This window comes from Schistocerca piceifrons, chromosome 1 (assembly GCF_021461385.2).
Source record: "Schistocerca piceifrons isolate TAMUIC-IGC-003096 chromosome 1, iqSchPice1.1, whole genome shotgun sequence".
Lineage (NCBI taxonomy): Eukaryota > Metazoa > Arthropoda > Insecta > Orthoptera > Acrididae > Schistocerca > Schistocerca piceifrons.
This window is the reverse complement of record NC_060138.1, coordinates 886,526,825-886,547,831: the sequence shown is the minus strand read 5'-3', so window position 1 is coordinate 886,547,831 and position 21,007 is coordinate 886,526,825. Positions and strand designations below refer to the sequence as shown.

The 21,007-nt window shown below is 37.4% G+C and overlaps 1 protein-coding gene across 1 annotated transcript in view; it reads right to left on the bottom strand.

Moving 5' to 3' along the window:
* The window catches only part of LOC124793072 (armadillo repeat-containing protein 5-like), a 220,018-nt gene that overhangs the window by 185,967 nt on the left and 13,044 nt on the right, over nt 1-21,007 (bottom strand). Inside the window, exons 3-4 of the mRNA XM_047257992.1 lie at nt 17,093-17,270; nt 5,761-5,947 (exon numbers count right to left, since the gene is read on the bottom strand). Of these exons, the coding sequence (XP_047113948.1) occupies nt 5,761-5,947; nt 17,093-17,270 (365 nt within the window). The remainder of the gene's footprint in view (nt 1-5,760; nt 5,948-17,092; nt 17,271-21,007) is intronic.

Here is a 21,007-nt window from a genome sequence, read left to right as displayed (position 1 = left end):
GGTAGCTTAAACTCCTCACCCAAAGGCATTATTATTAAAGGACCCAATGGCAGAGGTTATTAAAGTAGTATACAATACCAACCATGGGAGGAAGTATCATAACTACGGAACAACTTATTTTGAGAAAAAATATAACCCTAGAATGGAACCAGCAGTCAGGATAGCAGTGGGTTATATACAGGATGAGGCATCTAACTTTCTGACCTAAGAGAATTTTTGAGTTACTGAAGATATTTTTAATCACTTTTCATCTAGATTAATAGTGACCATAGACTCCTGTCACAAAGACCAAAATATTTACTTAATTTCATTAAGTGCTGAGATATGGGTATCAACTTTGCTTTTTTCTTTTTTTTTCTTTTTTATGAGAATGGCGTATCTGAAGGAGATAAATTTCATGATCTAAGTCTTTTACATATTTTACACAAAATTACGGAGTAAAAATACATTCACTATAGGTAATTTTATGCTGTTGTGGCTGTCCGAATAGTGCACTACCTGGAAATCTACTCCACACTCTACTCTCATCTGAGAGTGGCACAAACAGTGTGCTTTGATTGCTTCAGAGCAGCTAGTTCCTGCAGTGAGTGACATGAATTTTTTTGATGTATTATGAGCCACAGAGCTCTGACGATATTTCCTTTAAGTTTAGAACTTCTGTTTATTTTAAAAGTGTATTTGGGTTCCCTGTAGCACACTTGAAGGTAATTTTAACTTTTATGTGAATATATAGTATTTTCATGCTAATACTTCAGTTGTTAGTCCATGATGACTTCCATTCCTCACCAACACATGCCCTTCTGGCCAAGGCATACCTGGAAAACCCCACAGCCACTCATCAGCTGGTTTTTTGTCACCTCATGTCCACCATGCCTATGCCCCCCCCACCCCCCAACACACACACACACACACACACACACACACACACACACACACAAACTCCCTATTCCAACCGTACATAGCAATCCCTGGTTCTTGAATCTCGTGACAACATTGTGTGAAAATAATCTGGCCAAACTGTACATTATGTCACGGGCATCAAGGCTGCATACAAGATGGATTGGGATTCCAGAAAATGATAGAAATGATGAATACGTCTCTGTGTTGGTTCCAGCAAACATAAAGGGAAAAATCTGAATAAGCAACATTAACAAATTATTGTTACACAGGAGCATGTACACCAACAATTAACACAGACTCCTCTATAGAGGACATATTAGTAGGCATCCCTGGTGTATAGATGCAACTGAAAGAGTTGAAAAGAAGCAAGTCAGAAGATCTGGATGGAATTCCAATTCAGTTTTATCCAGAGTTCTCAATGGCATTAGTCCCTTACTTAGCTTGCATTTATGACAAATCTTTCACACAGCACAAAGCCACAAGTGATTGCAAAACATACAGCGGAATACTGGAGATACAAAGGGTAAAAGAACAGACCCAAAAATTACGAGACCAATATCCTTAACACTGGTTTGCTGAAAAATTCTTAAACATATCCTCAGTTCAAATATAATAAAATTTCCTCCAGGTGGAAAACCTTCTGTCCACAAATCAACACAGATTTAGAAAGCATAACTCATGCAAAACTCTACTTGCCCTTTTCTCGCACAATATCCTGCGAACCATGGATCAAGAACAATAGGCAGAGACCAGATTTCTAGACTTCCAGAAAGTCTTTGACACAGTGCCTCACTGCAGACTGTTAACGAAGATTCAGGCATACAGAATAGGTTCACAGATATGGGAGTGCTCCAGGGAAGTGTGATTGAGTCATTTTTGTTCTCTATATACATACATGACCTGGTGGATGGGTTGAACAGCAATCTGTGACTGTCTGCTGATGATGCTAGAGTATACGGGAAAAGTACCATTGTTGAGTTACTGTACAAGGATACAGGATAACATAGACAAAATTTCTATTTGGTGCGATGAATGGCCAGCTTGCTCTAAATATACAAAAATGTAAGTTAGTGCTGCTGAGTAGGAAAAACATAATGTTCGAACACAGAAGACAGTGATAGCAGTGTACTGCTTGACACAATCATGCTAATTAGATATGTAGGTGTAACTTTGTGAATCAATATGAAATGGAACAAGCACATAAGAATGGAAGTACTGTCGGTGAATGGTCAACTTACATTTATTGAGAGAATTTTAGGAAAGTCTGATTTGTCTGTACAGGAGATCGCATATAGAACACTACTATGACCCAGTTCTTTAGTATTACTCCAGTGTTTGGAATCCCCATCAGGTCTGATTAAAGCAAGACATTGAGGCAATTCAAAAGCAGGCTACTGAATTTGTTATCAGTAGGTTACAACGATACATGAGTACTACGTTGATGCTTTGTGAACACAAATGGGAAGATGACGTTCTTTTGGTAAAACACACTGAGAAAATTTAGAGAACCAACATTTGAAGTTGACCGCAGAATGATTCTACTGCCGCCAATGCAAAATTCGCTTATGGATCATGAAGATGAGAAATTGGGGCTCATATAGAGGCATATAGACTGTCAATTTTTCCTTCCTACTTGCAATTGGAACAGGAAAGGAAATGACTAATGGCGAAAAAAAGTACCAACCACCATGTGTCATACAGTGGCTTGTGGAGTAAGTATGTAGATGTAGGAAGTAGCAGAGTACATGTAGATGCATAGGTATTTAAGTTCCATCAAATTACAATATCTGTGACAGGTTGGGTGCCACATAGCAAACGCATTACAGAATGTTACTGCGATGTGAGGGAAAAAAATGAAACATGTATTAAGATTACGTAACCAGTGCTGTAGCAACTTCTATAATTGGGAGTGTCATGACTTCATATGAATACTTATATGCCTGTATTTAGACATACATAACACGGTGTTTCTGACCTTGATACTGATCTGCATTATTTTTCTTTTGGGGGGTTCTGACCAGCAGAACAGCAACAAGCAACCTGTGGCAGGTGCCACACATATTTCAAGAGAAAGTAAAATCAGAAGACAGAGTTACATCTGGATGCGATTCTTAATGTTTCCAAACAATTACCACAGAGGAAAGCACATTAAGAAACACCATAGAACTTATGTTTCTTTATACCGGGTGATCAAAAAGTCAGTATAAATTTGAAAACTGAATAAATCACGGAATAATGTAGATAGAGAGGTACAAATTGACACACATGCGTGGAATGACATGGGGTTTTATTAGAACCAAAAAAATACAAAAGTTCAAAAAGTGTCCAACATATGGTGCTTCATCTGATCAGAATAGCAATAATTAGCATAACAAAGTAAGACAAAACAAAGATGATGTTCTTTACAGGAAATGCTCAATATGTCCACCATCATTCCTCAACAATAGCTGTAGTCAAGGAATAAAGTTGTGAACAGCACTGTAAAGCATGTCTGGAATTGTGGTGAGGCATTTGCGTCGGATGTTGTCTTTCAGCATCCCTAAAGATGTCAGTCAATCACGATACACTTGCGACTTCAGGTAACCCCAAAGCCAATAATCGCACGGACTGAGGTCTGGGCACCTGGGAGGCCAAGCATGACGAAAGTGGCGGCTGAACACACAGTCATCACCAAACGACGAGCGCAAAAGTGAAAAATCTGCTGAAGAAGTCCAAGACTTCAAATCAAAAAGTCAAATCAAACCAATAAATACAAAATGAGGCTGAAATATTGTAAGATAGCAGCTCTATCAAAAGCATAATAAGTAGAAGAGGTTAAGCATCGCAGTATCTATCTAGTGTAGAATGTGTAACAAAATCTCAACTCCAGTTATAAATTCAGTGTCACTCACATACTGACTGCTGATGATGACATTCTGAAAAGTTGTAAAGTCACTGACAGTTTCTGTCATAAAAAATGTTCTACTCACCTGAAGGAACTGTGTCTAGTACAGAAAAACCTTCGACGATATTACAACTCAAACTAACAAATTCTTCAGACGGCCTGACAAGCAATTTAACAATCTTATCTGACTCAATGGCTAGGTGGATAAATGCCAGGCTGCAAATGCAAAGGTTCAGCATTCAACCTACAATTGTTCCTACGATTTTTTTCTGTCACATTATGTTTCTTTCATTTATGGCAACAATTTGCTTATGACCAATGGCTCAGAATCTATATTAAATTTTAAATATTTCTATAACTGGCTTGATAAGTCAATCCAAAGGTTGGAGGAAGGCATGATCATACCACATCCCTCACCTAGTAAGGCAATGAGGCGTTCAAACCAATCTTTGTATAAAGGACAGCTTTACCTTATGTTATTAACAGCCATGCGGTTCCCACAAATGTCGATAATAAACTCAGTAGAGCAATACCATCTCTGACATCGCTTTAAAAACTCAGTTTGTAAGTGAAGCATAATAGCATTACCTGATTTGTACCAAATGAAAATTTAAAAGACTATTTTTCATCAATAATGTAAAGAGAAGCCTGGCCACAATGTCATTGTTAAGACACTGTGGTCTAGGAGTTACCACCTTTGGCAATTAATCCACATGTCTTGCACACAATCCCATTGATTGCTCCCGCCTGACATTCAATTACTTGAAATCTCTCTTGCTACGTTGATCTGCACATGGGATAGCTGGTGTACCTAATAAAATACTTTTCCTCCCAAATGTTACTTATGATTGATAATAAGAGTAAATTCAGAATCAATTGTGACATTTGCAAGCATAATACTAGAGCTACAAAAGAAATCCTTATAAATGGTGTCTCTCTGTCTGGGGTTCATAACAGAGTACTGTATTTTGGTGCAGACGTGTTTAAAAGTTTTATGGAAGAAATCAGTCAGGAAATTAGAAATAATGAGATATTCAAAAATCACTTCTTCCACAATTTATTACAATATGTGGACTTGGGGATGAAATTGCAGTTAACACTAACATTCATATTAATCCTCCTATGACCAGAAGTTTTTGGGTTTACTGAGTACCACTGGGGTCAGAAATACCCCAAGTAATTTACATGGGATACATTGGTAACACTTCAATACCCCAAGTAATTTAATGGGATATATTGGCAGTACTTCAATCAATTAACATAAAAACAAACATAAGAGCCATCATTCTCTTTTCATAGTTGTTACATTCAAGAAACAAAAAGAATTTTTAATGTGTTGTAAATATAAAACTGAACAAAATATCATTGAATACAACTGATTCAGAGGGAGAAAGTCATTTATTTTGAAAATAATAGTTTCAAAAACAAAGGATTTCCAATGCACTTATCGGGTCATATTGATTACAGTGGTATCATGAGACTTAAACAAGTTTCAACGTTTCCAGCATAAGGCATTTGATACTGCTCTGGGTACATGTATATAGCCAGTTTGTTTGAAGTTCTAGATAAAAACAGCAGTTGGGCTGTGTAAAAAGGCGTATTTTTTTCTATGTAGCTGCTTTTTCCTGATGTACACAAATACATATAATATAATCTAAAAGCAGCCCACATACTTATCAAAGTTGAGTAAATTAGCACTATCCACAATTTGTTGTTAATATATTTAACAGAAGCAGCCCATTGGAGTGGCTGCTCCTGCCTGTTGAAGACAATGATGTGTAAGCAAATTAATGAAATTCATTTAAAATAACAATATGAGTGTCCTGATTTACAATTGTTGTTATATGTCTCCAAGAGATCGCAGCTGTGTGTCTTAATGGTTAATGGTTCTCCCAACACACCCTCACCCTAGCATTGTTCACTAAGGTAATGTTTCTATCACATATTACAAAATAAAAAATTAGAAAAACACTCACCTGTGTATGATATACTGGGATCCATTAGGGCATCTAAGAGTATTTCAACAGTTCCAGCATTTCCCAATTCAGGCCGATGACTTTCTATGTGACACAAGTTCAAAACCGTACTAAGAACTGATTCTCGTAGAGTCGGATCTGCTGCCAGTGGTAACAGAGATGTGAATTTGGAGGATCCTGCATGTACCTACATAATAAAGAATTTGGAATACTTTAATATTTATAAAGCCAATAAATGTATTGAATACTTTATCTGTGTGTAACAACTAAAAGCATCTCCACCACTAAATATGAATGATACATACCAAATACCTACACGCTAACCAGTATTAAATTAAAAACCCCTTATGAGGGGTAGGACGTCAAATGGGCCGACTTGAAGCAGGAGAGAAGAATCTCTGTTACTTATGAAGAAAACTGTACCTATAGCAACAAATGCAGCCAATAGTAAGTGAAAAAATGATGAATTTCACATGTAAAAAAATTATTTTGTTATGTTTTTGAACTTCCACTGCAATGAGTGTGAATCCTGAATCCTTCCTGGTCATTCTGACAAAGTTTTATGAATTTACTTGTAAAAGTATAGACAGTGGAAATTAAAATGTCCTGTGATGCCTCTCCTCCTCCAAGTCGGCCCATTTGATTTATTTATTTATTTATTTATTTATTGTTCCGTGGGACCAAATTAAGCAGAAGTCTCCATGGTCATGGAACAAGTCAATACATGAAATTATAACACGATATTAGAAACAGATAAAATGAAATATAAAAAAACATATTCAGGTGACAAGTCGTAAGTTTAAATAAAGAAAATCAAAAATGTAACACTGGAATTTGCTTAATTTTTTAGCTCTTCCAGAAGCTCCTCGACAGAATAGAAGGAGTGAGCCATGAGGAAACTCTTCAGTTTAGACTTAAAAGAGTTTGGGCTACTGCTAAGATTTTTGAGTTCTTGTGGTAGCTTATTGAAAATGGATGCAGAAGAATACTGCACTCCTTTCTGCACAAGAGTCAAGGAAGTGCATTCCACATGCAGATTGGATTTCTGCCTAGTATTAACTGAATGAAAGCTGCTAACTATTGGGAATAGGCTAATATTGCTAACAACAAACGACATTAAAGAAAATATATACTGCGAGGGCAATGTCAGAATTCCCAGACTATTGAATAGGGGTCAACAAGAGGTTCTCGAACTTACACCACACATAGGTCGAACAGCCTGTTTTTGAGCGAAAAATACCCTTTTTGAATCAGAAGAATTACCCCAAAAAATAATACCATACGACATAAGTGTATGAAAATATGCGAAGTAGACTACTTTTCGTGTTGAAGTGTCACTTATTTCAGATACTGTTCTAATGGTAAATAAAGCAGCATTTAGTTTCTGAACAAGATCCTGGACATGGGCTTTCCACAACAGCTTACTATCTATCCGAACGCCTAGGAACTTTAACTGTTCCGTCTCACTTATAATATGCCCATTCTGTCTGATCAAAATATTGGTTCTTGTTGAATTGTGAGTTAGAAACTGTAAAAACTGAGTCTTACTGTGATTTAGCATCAAATTGTTTTCCACAAGCCACGAACTTATTTCATGAACTACATTATTTGATACTGTTTCAATATTACACACAAGATCCTTCACTACCAAGCTGGTGTCATCAGCAAACAGAAATATTTTTGAATCACCTGTAATACTAGAAGGCATATCATTTATATAAAAAAGAAACAGCAGCGGCCCCAGCACCGACCCTTGGGGAACGCCCCACTTAACAGTGCCCCATTGGGACTGAACATCACTACCACTCTCAATATTGCGGAGAATTACCTTCTGCTTTCTGTTCTTAAAGTAAGAGGCGAACCAATTGTAAGCTATTCCCCTTACTCCATAATGGTCCAGCTTCTGCAGTAATATTTTGTGGTCAACACAGTCAAAAGCCTTCATTAAATCAAAGAAAACACCTAGCGTTCGCAACCTTTTATTTAATCTGTCCAAAACCTCACAGAGAAAATAGAATATAGCATTTTCAGTTGTTAAACCATTTCTAAAACCAAACTGAACATTTGACAGCAAGTTATGTGAATTTAAATGCTCCAGTAACCTTGTATATACAACCTTCTCTATAACTTTAGCAAACACCGATGACATAGAAATAGGTCTAAAATTGTCAACATTATCAATGTCTCCCTTTTTATAAAGTGGCTTCGCTACCGAGTACTTTAATCGGTAAGGAAACCGACTACTCCCAAACGAAAAGTTACAGATATGGCTAAGTACTGGGCTAACATATGTAGACCAATACTTCAGTATTCTGCTAGAGACCCCGTCATATCCATGAGAGTTCTTGGTCTTTAGTGATTTAATTATTAACTCAATCTCCCTCTTGTCAGTATCATGGAGGAGCATTTCAGGTAACAGTTCGGAACACTTTTTTCTAAGAGCGCTATATGATTCCCTGTTGGGACTAGGTTTCTATTTAGTTCACCTGCTACATTCAGAAAGTGATTATTAACTACTGTACATATATGCGACTTATCAGTAACACAGAAATTCCCACTACGCACTGATTCTATATCCTTGACCTGTCTCTGCAGACCAGCCACTTCCTTTACGACTGACCGTATGGTTTTAATTTTATCCTGAGACTTAGCTATTCTATCTGCATACTTTTTGCCTTCCTAATAACATTTTTAAGCACCTTACAATACAGTTTGTAATGGGCTGCTGCATTTAGATTTTGACTGTTTCTAACATTTTGATATAATTGCCACTTTGTTCTACAAGATATTCTTATCCCTCTAGTCAGCCACCCAGGCTGCCTGTTTGTGCTAGCACCCTGTTTTGAACGTTCTAATGGAAAGCAACTTTCAAAGAGCACGAGAAAAGTCTTGAGAAAAGCATTATATTTATTGTCTACTGTATCAGCGCTATAAAAATCTTGCCGCTCTTGTTCCTTGATAAGGTTTACAAAGGTCTCTACAGCAACTGGATCAGCTTTCCTAAACAGCTGATGACTATATTTAACACGTGTTGCAGCACAAAAATCTTTTAGAGTTAAAATTTGTGCACCATGATCTGAAAGGCCATTCACCTTTTTGCTAACAGAATGCCCTTCTAGTAATTAGGAATGAACAAAAATGTTGTCTATGGTTGTTCTACTGTTCCCTTGCACTCTCGTTGGAAAGAATACGGTTTGCATAAGATTATATGAATTAAGGAGGCCTACCAGCATCCTCTTCCTTGCACAATCACTTATACAATTAATATTGAAGTCACCACATATAACTAACTTTTTATATTTTCTATAAAGTGAACCAAGAACCTCCTCTAGCTTTAGCAAAAATGTTGTGAAATCGGAGTCTGGGGACCTATAAATAACAACAGTTAGAAATTTAGCTCCATTAAATTTAACCACACCTGCACAACATTCAAACACCTTTTCAGTGCAGTACTTTGAAACATCAATTGACTCAAATGGGATGCCGTTTTTCACATACATGGCTACTCCCCCACACCGCAAAGAGCTCCTCGAAAAGCTGCCAGCCAACCTGTATCCTGGTAAAGGAAGCCTTTGAATTATCTCCTTATTTAAGAAGTGTTCAGATATACCAATAATTTCAGAGTCAACATCTATAAGCAGTTCACTAACTTTATCTCTAATACCTTGTATATTTTGATGAAATATACTAATTCCCTCATTACTCGGATACCTAAGCTTTGTCAAAAGTGGTTCCTTTGTTAGAGAGACTTCCCTTAAGCAGGAATACCTATCAGCTGACTTCAATCTAAAAAAGGTGCAGCTCTAACACCCACTACTGCAGGAATTTTCCCATGAGCGATCCCACCAACCCCACCTATGCTGTCACCTATAAGCTTTGCCAACCTCCCATTCCCATACCTGTTGAGATTCAGGCCATGTCTAGTGAAACACGTCCTGCTGATAGACTCCACCAACACCACTGAAATGTGACCCATGCTTTCTGTCATAAGCGCACCCCCAAGTCTCATGTTATTACGCCTGACGGCTGTATTAAGATGAGGCCAATCGTGACGCTGAAACAGTTCCACGAAATGCACATTCGTGTTGCCAGTATGAGTGGCTATCTTTTCCAGGTCACCATCTATGTCATACTCCCCATCCCTATCAATACTATTACCAGGCCCACCCACAATCACTACCTGATCCTCTTTAGTAAAATCCCTACATAACCCCCCCCCCCCCATGTTAACAGTCACCTGAGCCAATCCTGCATTAGGCTTCACAATGCTGGTGACCTGGTACTCACTCCCCAGCACTTCCTGCAACTGCTGGCCTACACCTCTGCCATGAGAACTACCTAACAGCAGAACCTTCTTCTTCCTCTTCGACTTTGCAACTGTTCTAGCCATCGTAACTACTGAGGTCTGCTGCATACTTCCTACATCTACAGCTACTAGAGATTCCTCTCCACTAGACTCTTGCAGTTGGTCATATCTATTGTAAACACCAATAGTAAAACTATCTGAAAATCTTCTTCTCCTAGCAGATCTCTTGCCAACAGCCAGCTCCCATTCCCCAACCCCCTTCTCCCTCCTCATCCTATCTAGCTCCTCCTGTGCGTTTTTCAACTGCACCTGAAGGGCACAGATCTTACGCTCCTGCTCCTCTATCACCTTACTCTTGCTACATAACCTGCAGTTCTACACCCCCCCCCCCCCACCCCGCAAAGACAGAGAGGGGCTGCCACATGATATTCAACTGACTTGGGAGAATTGTATTTCTTATTCTTTTTTTAAATATGGAGAAATAAAAGAGATAGTGAGAAGGTGACTACCACAAAAAATGTCTGATTGTCTGATTATATGACACTCATCTTCATCTCAGTTTCACACAACTTACTTACTTCATCACATTAACAATGGTTTCACTGTCCATTTAATTGACACATGGCTGCTCCAGTCCTCAAAATTTATTACTTCTATCACAAAAAGTGTATTCTTACAATTAATCAGTATTCTTCCTTTAAAAGTTTTTTATAATTTTAGCTGCGATTCAGACCTATAATTAATTTGAATGTCTACCATTTTCCTGTTGTGAATTCTTTCTTTGATCATGTTGATAGAAAATGATCCCACGGGGTATTTGAAGTTTGCATGACTTAAACTTACTGCTGAATATACAAAGTGAATGAAACACATTGATACCTATAGAGGGTATTATGTTTCTCTGTACGAAACACAAGTTTGTTCTAAATGTGATGTGTGGGATTAGTAAAAGTAGCAGATGGTGGATGAAAAAATATTCTATATAAATTTCACAATTATTTCCTAAATATGATGTCCAACACCAGAACATAAAAGGAATTCTCAACAGAGAAAAATTTTTAAGAATGCCAAGTAAAGTGTTTTATGTTACATTTACGGCTAGCACAACAAGAAATTCTCAGCTAGTCAAGCTTCAAAGAAAACTCATTCTCCAAAATCTGGTGGACAATAATTATTCATATATTGTATATGAGTATTTAACATTAATGCTGTACAATTACACAACTGTCTTTACTATACATCAACATAAAATCATTCTCGTATTTTCACAATTAAAATATTACAAAGATTACGTGGAGCTAATTTCAATATTTAAATTAATTTTAAGTGATTAGTTAAAACAGAATAGAGAAAAGAAACATTTTGACAGCCTCAATGGGAAAAATTTGCTGCACTGCATTCACGAGTACAATGTTCTAATTTAATAAATCATCATACCTTACTGCAAAATTTCAATTTTCCAGAGAAGAAACAATTTTCCGTATGTGTCATTATGCAGACTGTAGTGATTCGAGAATTTCTGTGTAAATTCTAGAACCACTAGCCTTCAACTGACTCGAACACACGATATTCTAGATACAGGTGTGGGGTGGTAAAATCCTACCTACTGTGCATCACATGTTTGTGTGTGCAGGTTTAAAACCAGTCGCAGGAAGAAAGTAGATGCAGCAGTCGAACGGCACTGACAGGTACCTGTCGGACAATCCATAGATGTGTCAGTGAGTGTGTAAGAAAGAACCATGGGACCTATATGCAGCTCTGTACTCATTGTGTCACTGACTATTGTTATGTGAAACAAGAACAGTTGAAAAAGTACTCTTGTAGACTCTTGACTCAGCCTTGTGAGAGGCAAGACGTCTTTTCAGTCTCTTTTTCTGAAAGTCATGGTGTCCAAGCAGACTTTCTTTCGAAAGTAAATCAATTTGTTTCTAGCAGACGACTGTACGAGAGACTTACTGAAGTTACATATTATGTTGAAAGTGAGAATTTTTATTGTGCTTGAAAGTCAAATACATCATTGACTGATGAAACGTAAAGTTTGTATGGCTACTTATTTCACTAACAGAAAGAGGCTTGAAAGTTCCTGTACCTAGCGTTATTTGACAGAGAAGAAGTCAAGAGAGTTTCCAGCAGCCGGCTATCCAGTAGAGAAGAGTGGCTGCAAAGCCCAAGTAAGTCATCTCGTAAAGAAGTGGAATGTGGTTTTGGGAAATAAATCAGTATAACCCAGACCCACACTCACACTTTAAGTCATCAAAACGTTAGAAGACATATAAAAAATGAAAACTAAAAAGTAAATTATTTATTTCAAGCAATTCCAAGTTAGATGTTCATTTGTTTTACAAACGTGTGAAAAAATGTATAACACTTTGCCTGTCATTGCAACATTTTTTTTTAAGAGTAAAGACAGCAAAATAAATACGAATTAACTTGTGAAATAAAAACTGTTGCAACCTAAAAATGTGTCTGGTTTAATTATACTTCATGTTAAACATAAAGAATAAGCTCCCCCTCAATTGATTACCCCAATGTGATAGAGACATAAGAATGTTGCATCTTCAAACGGCGAACTGAACAAGGTCAGTGCAAAATTGCTTCTACTTTGGGTTGAAAAACCAAATATGTGATTCTGCCAAGATGAAGCACATTTCATATCTTCAGCACAACTACTGAAACTATGGTGTTTAATTATTTACTAGCACACTGGAGCCATGATTTGTTGAAAATATCTGGGGTGTAGTTGCCAGTTCTGGGTCAAGTAAATATTGCTTTGCTAAGGAGAGCCTCCTAACAGTGTTCCTGGAAACGGCAGTTAGGCTATCTAAAGCCAACTCAACTGCTGTTAAAAATGAAAGGTTATGCAGGAAAAACATTTGTGAAAAATGTTCCCCTTCACTCTGCCCACCCCTCCTATATCCATCTCAACCTGTTCCCAGATATGCTCATCGGATGGCGTAGGCCTTGCAATGCAGTTCAGTGATAAAAATAAATTCATTGCATGCGAAACAGTTCAATGAAGTAAGCCAATACTACTCTCACAAAATACTTGTGATACAGGGCAGGCTGCACAGCAGGGGCTTGAAACTCATTTCTTTGTGCTGATGTACAGGCCACCTTGCAATAAAGCGTGCCATTACTACTCCAACACAACATCATATCATACTGTGTAGTGTATATGTTGGGGCCCAGAAAACCATTTCTTGGCCCAGACATGTAGTAGATTGATTTGGCCGGTCAATACTGTTCTCACACTAACATGTCTGTCATGCAGGGCAGTCTATATGGCAGCTGCTGAAAACACTTTTACCCATAACTAAACTCCTATTGGAGCTAGGAGGTTATATAAACCCCATGGTGCTGATACTCAGCATCCCTTCTGTTTCTGTGCCAAATTTGGTTGAAGTCAATCAAGGAGTTTGGTAGCAGATCACAGACATGCAAACATACACACATACATTCTGCTTTATAGACATAACAGATTCATCCAGCGATCATCTGACAATGATATTGGATTTGTCGTCATATTACAATGAAAAAAAAATAGCTTAAAAAATACACACATATTCCAAATTAATAATTGCTTTAAGATGATAGGATAGACGGTTGTTTGGCTAGACAAATTTTATGGCCATATTCACTGTATTTTAACAATTTATGAAGAATTAAATAAATTATAACTTGTGGCAGATCATATGAAGGAAATGTTATCAATTAATGAAAACATCAACCCCATTACAAAAGTTGTCATGAGCTGTAGAGTCTATGTTATAGTTACACAGAAGGTGAATGCAAACAGATGAACTAGGACATCAGCAGAGAAAAACAGCACTCTAAGATGACCATGTTCCTGTAAGAGGAGCAGAAGATGATCATGATATAATAACAAAGGCAAGTATTGCTACTACCACTTTCATTTTGATCCATATAGCACACCAGAAAAACATATTCAGCTTGGTGAATGGCAAAATCGGAGAAACTAGAATAGGCAGACACATAATATTATGCCCCAGATGTTGTTACAGGCTGTCAGTATCATTTGTTTGCTAAGGACTACAACTCAAGAGTTAATAGTTTTTCGTGTACAATGGAGCAGAGGTCTCTACCTACCAGCAACAAAAACTGACAAAATAGAAGCAGCTGAATATTAACAGTTTGCAGTGAATGGTTCTCAAATTCCAATCTACGGCTCAAAATTGCCGAATGTTGACCTCACATTAGGACACAACTTTCAATGTTCATTTACTTCACAGGCGCTTCAAAAGACATATTGGGCACCAGCTTCGTTCATTGTTTTCACCTTCTGGTTGATGTCAAATCGAGAGATTGATAACAACATTCAGTTCAAACAAAAGGGGAATGTAACATGTACTGAAGCAAATGATAAAGCTAGTTACCTTCAAATCTCCTGTAAATTTTCAGAATATTTCTTCGGTTAACAAAACCATGCGCCATACTAAAAGGAGAAATAAAACCTCATGTTCAGTGTCCAGTTCAGAAGAACAGCACTTGGAAAGTATAACCACACTTTTTGAACATCTTGATAAGTATGGTCTGATAATTAATCTTTGAACGTTTATGTTTGGTACTCAGAAAAGAACTCTTTGGGCTGCATAATTATGCCAGAAGGCACCAAACCAGACTTGGAGACAGTAACAGCCATTCTACAAGTACTTCATCCAGGAACTTTCAAACAATTGTGAGCACTGCTTGTCACACTCAACTTCTATTGCCATCACCTTGAAAATGCTGCACTAAACCAAGCTCCTCTAAATGATCATCTGAAGGGTAGTAAGAAAAATAACAAAAAGAATATCAACTGCACTCCAGGAGAAATAAAAAAAATTGAACAATGCATGGGAAGTCTGAACTGAGCTGCACTACTAATGTTTCCAAGTGTGGAGCATGAACCTGCATTGTTTGTGGATGCACCAAACTTCGCTGTAAGATGGAATTCGTAAGAAAATTGTCCCCCCCTATGTCATTCCCTTGCCCAGAAGAATTACTCAGCTTATGACAGATAATGTCTCACTATTTATTTAGCAATAAAACAATTCACATATCTACTTGAAGGAAGAACATTTCTGTTTACACACATCATGCCCCATTAACTTATGCATTCAAACAAAAGAATGAGAAAGCTTCATCACTGTAACTCTGTTATCTCCCCTATATTTCTCAGTTCACAACTGATTTGCATTATGTTCTGGCACAGAAAAATGTAGTGGCCTGTCATCTGTCTAAGATGGAAGAATTAGAGATGACAGATTACAATTCAATAGCTGTTGCTCAAGAAAAAGACCAAGAACTTCAACACCTACAGTCAGGTTGTAGCACTTTACTGAAATTTAAACAGTTAACTAAACTTGGTGCATTACGGCTGTAATGTGATATATCAACAGAAATGATCTGTCCATATGTTTCCAAACAATTTAGGATCAAAGTTTTTAAACATTGTTACAACTTGACTCATGCAAGTATGATATCTCTCATATTATCCAAGACTGTTTGCTCAAATTTTAAGAAGGATGTGAAACAATGGACTATACCACGTACATTCAGCCAGAAGAGCAAAATTACAAGGCATACTAAATCATCTTTTCAAAAATTCTCCAGCTTCAATGAACAGATTGAGGTGGTACATATTTGCCTTGTAAGTCCTCTAGCACCTTTTGATTGATTTGCTTACTGTTTAACTTGTATAGACAGACTCACCAATTGGACAGAAGTTGTGCCCCTCCAAAACACTGAAGCAGAGACAGTTGCAAGAGTGTTTTTTAATTTCTCAGTTATCTGATTTTGGTACACCACAAAAATTAATAACAGGTCAAGGAACATTAGTTTCAATCTAGTATACCCTGAGCCTTGGCATAGATTTGTGGCTATAGACTGACTACAACTACTGTGTACCACCCACTACTGGCTAATGGAAAAATTGACAGATTTCGCACTATGCTAAAGAGTGCCATATGAGTCTACACTAGAAACAAATGAAATAAGATGTTACATACAATATTACTTGGTTTCCATTCCTCCTCCTGGAATGAAAGCCATTCTACAATAGCAGAAATGTTGTATGGTATTGCTATGAACTCAGGAGAAACTTCTTCCATGAACCTCATATCACAACCGACAGTGACCTTCCAACTTTTGTCACTGGACTGAAGAAAATGATGACTCACATAAAATCTAATGAGTATTTCCCCAAGGCCAAGCAATCTCCATTCATCCAAAAGGATCTTAAAAGTGTAAGTCATGTCTTTGTTAGAACATATATGATAAAGAGGGGATACACACAAGAATACGAAGGTCCTTATTAAGTTATGCAATGTTTATTCAAGTTCTTCATCTTCAAGATTAAAGATAAACTAATCGACATTTCTACTGATAACTGAAACCAGCCTATTTTCTCACTGATAATAATGCACATGAGCATCCAAAACTAAGAAGTCAACTGCCAGCTGACAAGGATACAAAGCATTTCCAAGTGCCAAGAAATGTCACACAATCAAGATGTGGCGAAATTCCCTGTCAAGTATACACACAGCACTGTGTGACATCCATGCTGGGGGAGAACAATGCGGGGACATACAAAAAGTGTAAACAGTGACTAAAAAGTAAATTAAGTAGCTCATATTATAGTTCCAATGTATAATTCCATTTGTTTTACAAATATAGATTCAAAGAAATTATATGAAAATCACTGCCAGTCACCGCCTCAAAAAGAGAGAGAGAGAGAGAGAGAGAGAGAGAGAGAGAGAGAGAGAGAGAGAGAGTTTGCAAAAAAGTGAGTTGTCAAATGAAAAGTGTGGCAAATCGTGTCTGAATAAGTCAGATTTTGTACTAAACATACAGAATAAGCTCTCTCCCCCTATTCTAAAGTTTTTCTGCACCGGTTGCTATTATTCTATTAAATAATAATCATTTATTGTAAACTTGTCACAAATTGTAGCAACAAAACAAAAAAGACTACAACCAATTTACAAGATTACAATGAGATCAAGTAATGTTACTAAAGAAAATTCAGACCTGTTCAGCACAAACATCAGTACAATGGTTTGTTATTACAGTGAGTGCCTTGAGCACCGCTTTCACAAGTTCTTTTCCCACAGCACTTTCCTGTGATGTCTTTAAATGAACTGCTACATTCTGGACCAAATTGAGTTCCAACATCTCTGTTCTATACTGAGAAACACTCCACAGCAATCTGCAAATATGACAAAATTATTAGAAAATGATTGAAGTTCTCAAACTTATGCACTGAGTACTTTCATTAGTAATTGTACAACAATATAGGAAATTCTTGGATTTACACTACATACAAAATCTGAAAAGGATATGGCAGATAACATGTGTAGCCACTTAGTAGGCATCTGGTGATAATATTTAAATGATCACTGGATAGGTACTTCATACATTAAACATGGCCAAATTTCTTTAATCAAAACCATTAAAAGTGTAGAACTATCTTCTATAGATAAGTCTAGAGGCTGAAGAAGTAATGGAAGAAATTTCTGCACGCAAACTCCAGTCAGTCTAATACCCAGACACACGCACGAATATATCATTTTTTGCTTTGTTCTTACATGTACTGTGTAAAAATATGTTGCAAGATGCCTATGATGAAATAGTAAACTTTAATGGTAGACAGTGAAGGGAAACAATAAGTGACTGCATCTCAGACACTACCCACGACACTGGAAGCTATGGCAATTTCTTTACATTTTTGAAAATTCTTAGCATATGGGAACAAATACTTTCTGGAAACCACAACACAGAGAGTTAACACTGATAAATTGATGGCACAGAATGTTGTAGGAAAGTTCTTGTATGATGTAAATACTTTAGGATTAAAGGAGACCACTCGCCGAAAAGCAGAAGTGTTGAGTTGTTGATAGGAAAAACTTGCTGTCTTTCAGAGTTATCTTTTGATGAGTGAGAGTACGGACACACACACACACACACACACACACACACACACACACACACACCTATCCCCCTACATGGTGCCCACTAAACTTACAGTGCCAATGCTATTTTGCAGCAAGTGGTCTCATAATGGTGGGGGTAGTGTTGGATGGGGCGGGTATAAGGAAAGAGATGCATGAGATACAGAGAGAGATTGGGGGTTTGTGGCTAGAAGCTCGGAGGGAGGCAGATTTTCTGGCTAGGAATGTGGAATGGAAGGGTGGCAAGTACAGTTGTAGCAGCCAGTGGGAAGCAGCACATGCTGAAGGCTACATGGGGAATTGATTTGGGAGGGTCTGGCTGGACAGAGTAAGGGGAAACTGTTGGGTGAAGATTGAGGCCAATCGTCCATACAAAAATGAAAGTAATATAAAAGTGAAGGGTAATTGTCCTATATGGTTTTAGTAATTCAAAGGATGACACAAAATATACACAGGTACAACCCGCAAACGGGATTCCACAACATATCCTCTGTAAAATGACCACCTAATTCATTTGAAACCAATGTCAGATTTAGGCCTTCGTAAATTTTGCAAGTGTGTTTCTTAAAGAAGTGAAAAAGCAACAGGAGAGGAAACATTAAACAAGTACTTTACTGTTCTTTGATGGTATATAGCAGAAAATTACCATTTCAGAAGCGAATCTGCTGTGACATGTACATCACCTTTTTTGTGTGTTAAGAAAGTGCAATAATGGAGGATGTTGCTATCTTTTTCATAAATATTTAAAGAAGCACTTGGTATATGTAATTTACCTAGTATTTTTTAATTTTTAAAAAACGAAGATCAATAATATAAAAATGAATGTTTTATAAATATATTTGTATTTGACTCATTCCATATCCCACGTGATGTGCTCATGATATGACATCAACAGAACTTGAAATAAATAAATAAATGACAATACCTGCTAAGAGCTTCTACTGTATATCAATTAAATGCAAGATATTTCCATTTGGAACAATCTGGAAAGAAAGTTCTTGAAGGAAGGAAGAAAGCTTGGTGATTAATGTCCCCTCAACAACAAGGTCACTAGACACAAAATGTGGGGATGGATGGAAAAGAAAATCGACTATATCTTTTTCAAATAACCATCCTGTATTTCTCTTTGAGTGATTTAAGAGAAACACGGAAAATCCAAATCTGGATGTCTTGACAGGAATTTATGTCATCATCCTCTTCAATGAGAGTCCCGTGTCATATAACAGGGCAACCTAACTTTAAGCAAGTTCTCAACTGTAGAGACAAAGTCAAACACTTTATTTACTTGTAATTAGGTAATTTTGCCCCCCTTGGGCATTGTATGATGTATGTATGTATGTATATCCAGTTTACGATCTCCCATTTTTATCACTGCTGCGTCGCAGCTTAGGCTTCAGTACTGGCACACAACGTTATGGCACATTATGCTTACTACCTGAGCCCCCATCTTACTCTGTTACTCGCTCCTGTGAACGGGAACTCTTTATGCAGATCTTGGTGCCTCTCACGTCCATTTAGAAAAGGTAATGATTTTATTATTTTATATTACTAGTTTTTACTGAGTTTAACGAAGGCGATGTTGGCCTGATATATTCAACGATGCCCTTTGGCTACACTGACACAAAGATTCTTCTAAGAAATACCAAATTAAGGTATTTGCTCTTTCAATAGTTGATATGTTTATACAAGCTTATAGGTTATTCAAGTCTGCACAACGCGATCATGATTCTTAAATAGATGTATTTGTTCTCTGTTTTCTATGTAAATAATCGTAAGATGCCTAAATAAGACGAAACGCGTCGTTGAAGAATAAAAAACTAAAATTGCAACCGAGACTGTTTTTAACCAATACATTTTATATCCTCTCTACTTCAACCATCATCAGTTATTTTGCTCCCCAAATAGCAAAACTTCTTTACTACTTTAAGTGTCTCATTTCCTAATCTAATTCTCTCAGCATCACCCGACTTGATTCGACTACATTCCATTATCCTCATTTTGCTTTTGTTGATGTTCGTCTTATACCCTCCTTTCAAGACACTGTCCATTCCGTTCAACTGCTCTTCCAAGTCCTTTGCTGTCTCCGACAGAATTACAATGTCATCAGCGAACCTCAAAGTTTTTATTTCTTCTCCATGGATTTTAATACCTACTCCGAACTTTTCTTTTCTTTCCTTTACTGCTTGCTCAATACACAGATTGAATAACATTGGGGATAGGCTACAACCCTGTCTCACTTCCTTCCCAACCACTGCTTTCCTTTCATGCCCCTCGATTCTTATAACTGCCATCTGGTTTCTGTACCAATTGTAACTAGCCTTTCGCTCCATGTATTTTACCCCTGCCACCTTCAAAATTCGAAAGAGGGTATTCCAGTCAACATTGTCAAAAGCTTTCTCTAAGTCTACAAATGCTAGAAACATAGATTTGCCTTTCCTTAATCTAGCTTCTAAGATAAGTCGTGGGGTCAGTATTGCCTCACGTGTTCCAACATTTCTACGGAATCCAAACTGATCTTCCCCGAGGTCGGCTACTACCAGTTTCTCCATTCGTCTGTAAAGAATTCGTGTAAGTATTTTGCAGTTGTGACTTATTAAACTGACAGTTCGGTAATTTTCACCTCTGTCAACACCTGCTTTCTTTGGGATCGGAATTATTATATTCTTCTTGAAGTCTGAGGGTATTTCACCTGTCTCATACATCCTGCTCACTAGATGGTGGAGTTTTGTTAGGCCTGGCTCTCCGAAGGCTTTCAGTAGTTCTAATGGAATGTTGTCTACTCCCAGGGCCTTGTTTCGACTGGGGTCTTTCAGTGCTCTGTCAAACTCTTCCTGCAGTATCGTATCTCCCATTTCATCTTCATCTAAATTCTCTTCCATTTCCATAATATTGTCCTCAAGAACACCGCCCTTGTATACACTCTCTATATACTCCTTCCACCTTCCTGCTTTCCCTTCTTTGCTTAGAACTGGGTTTCCATCTGAGCTTTTGATAT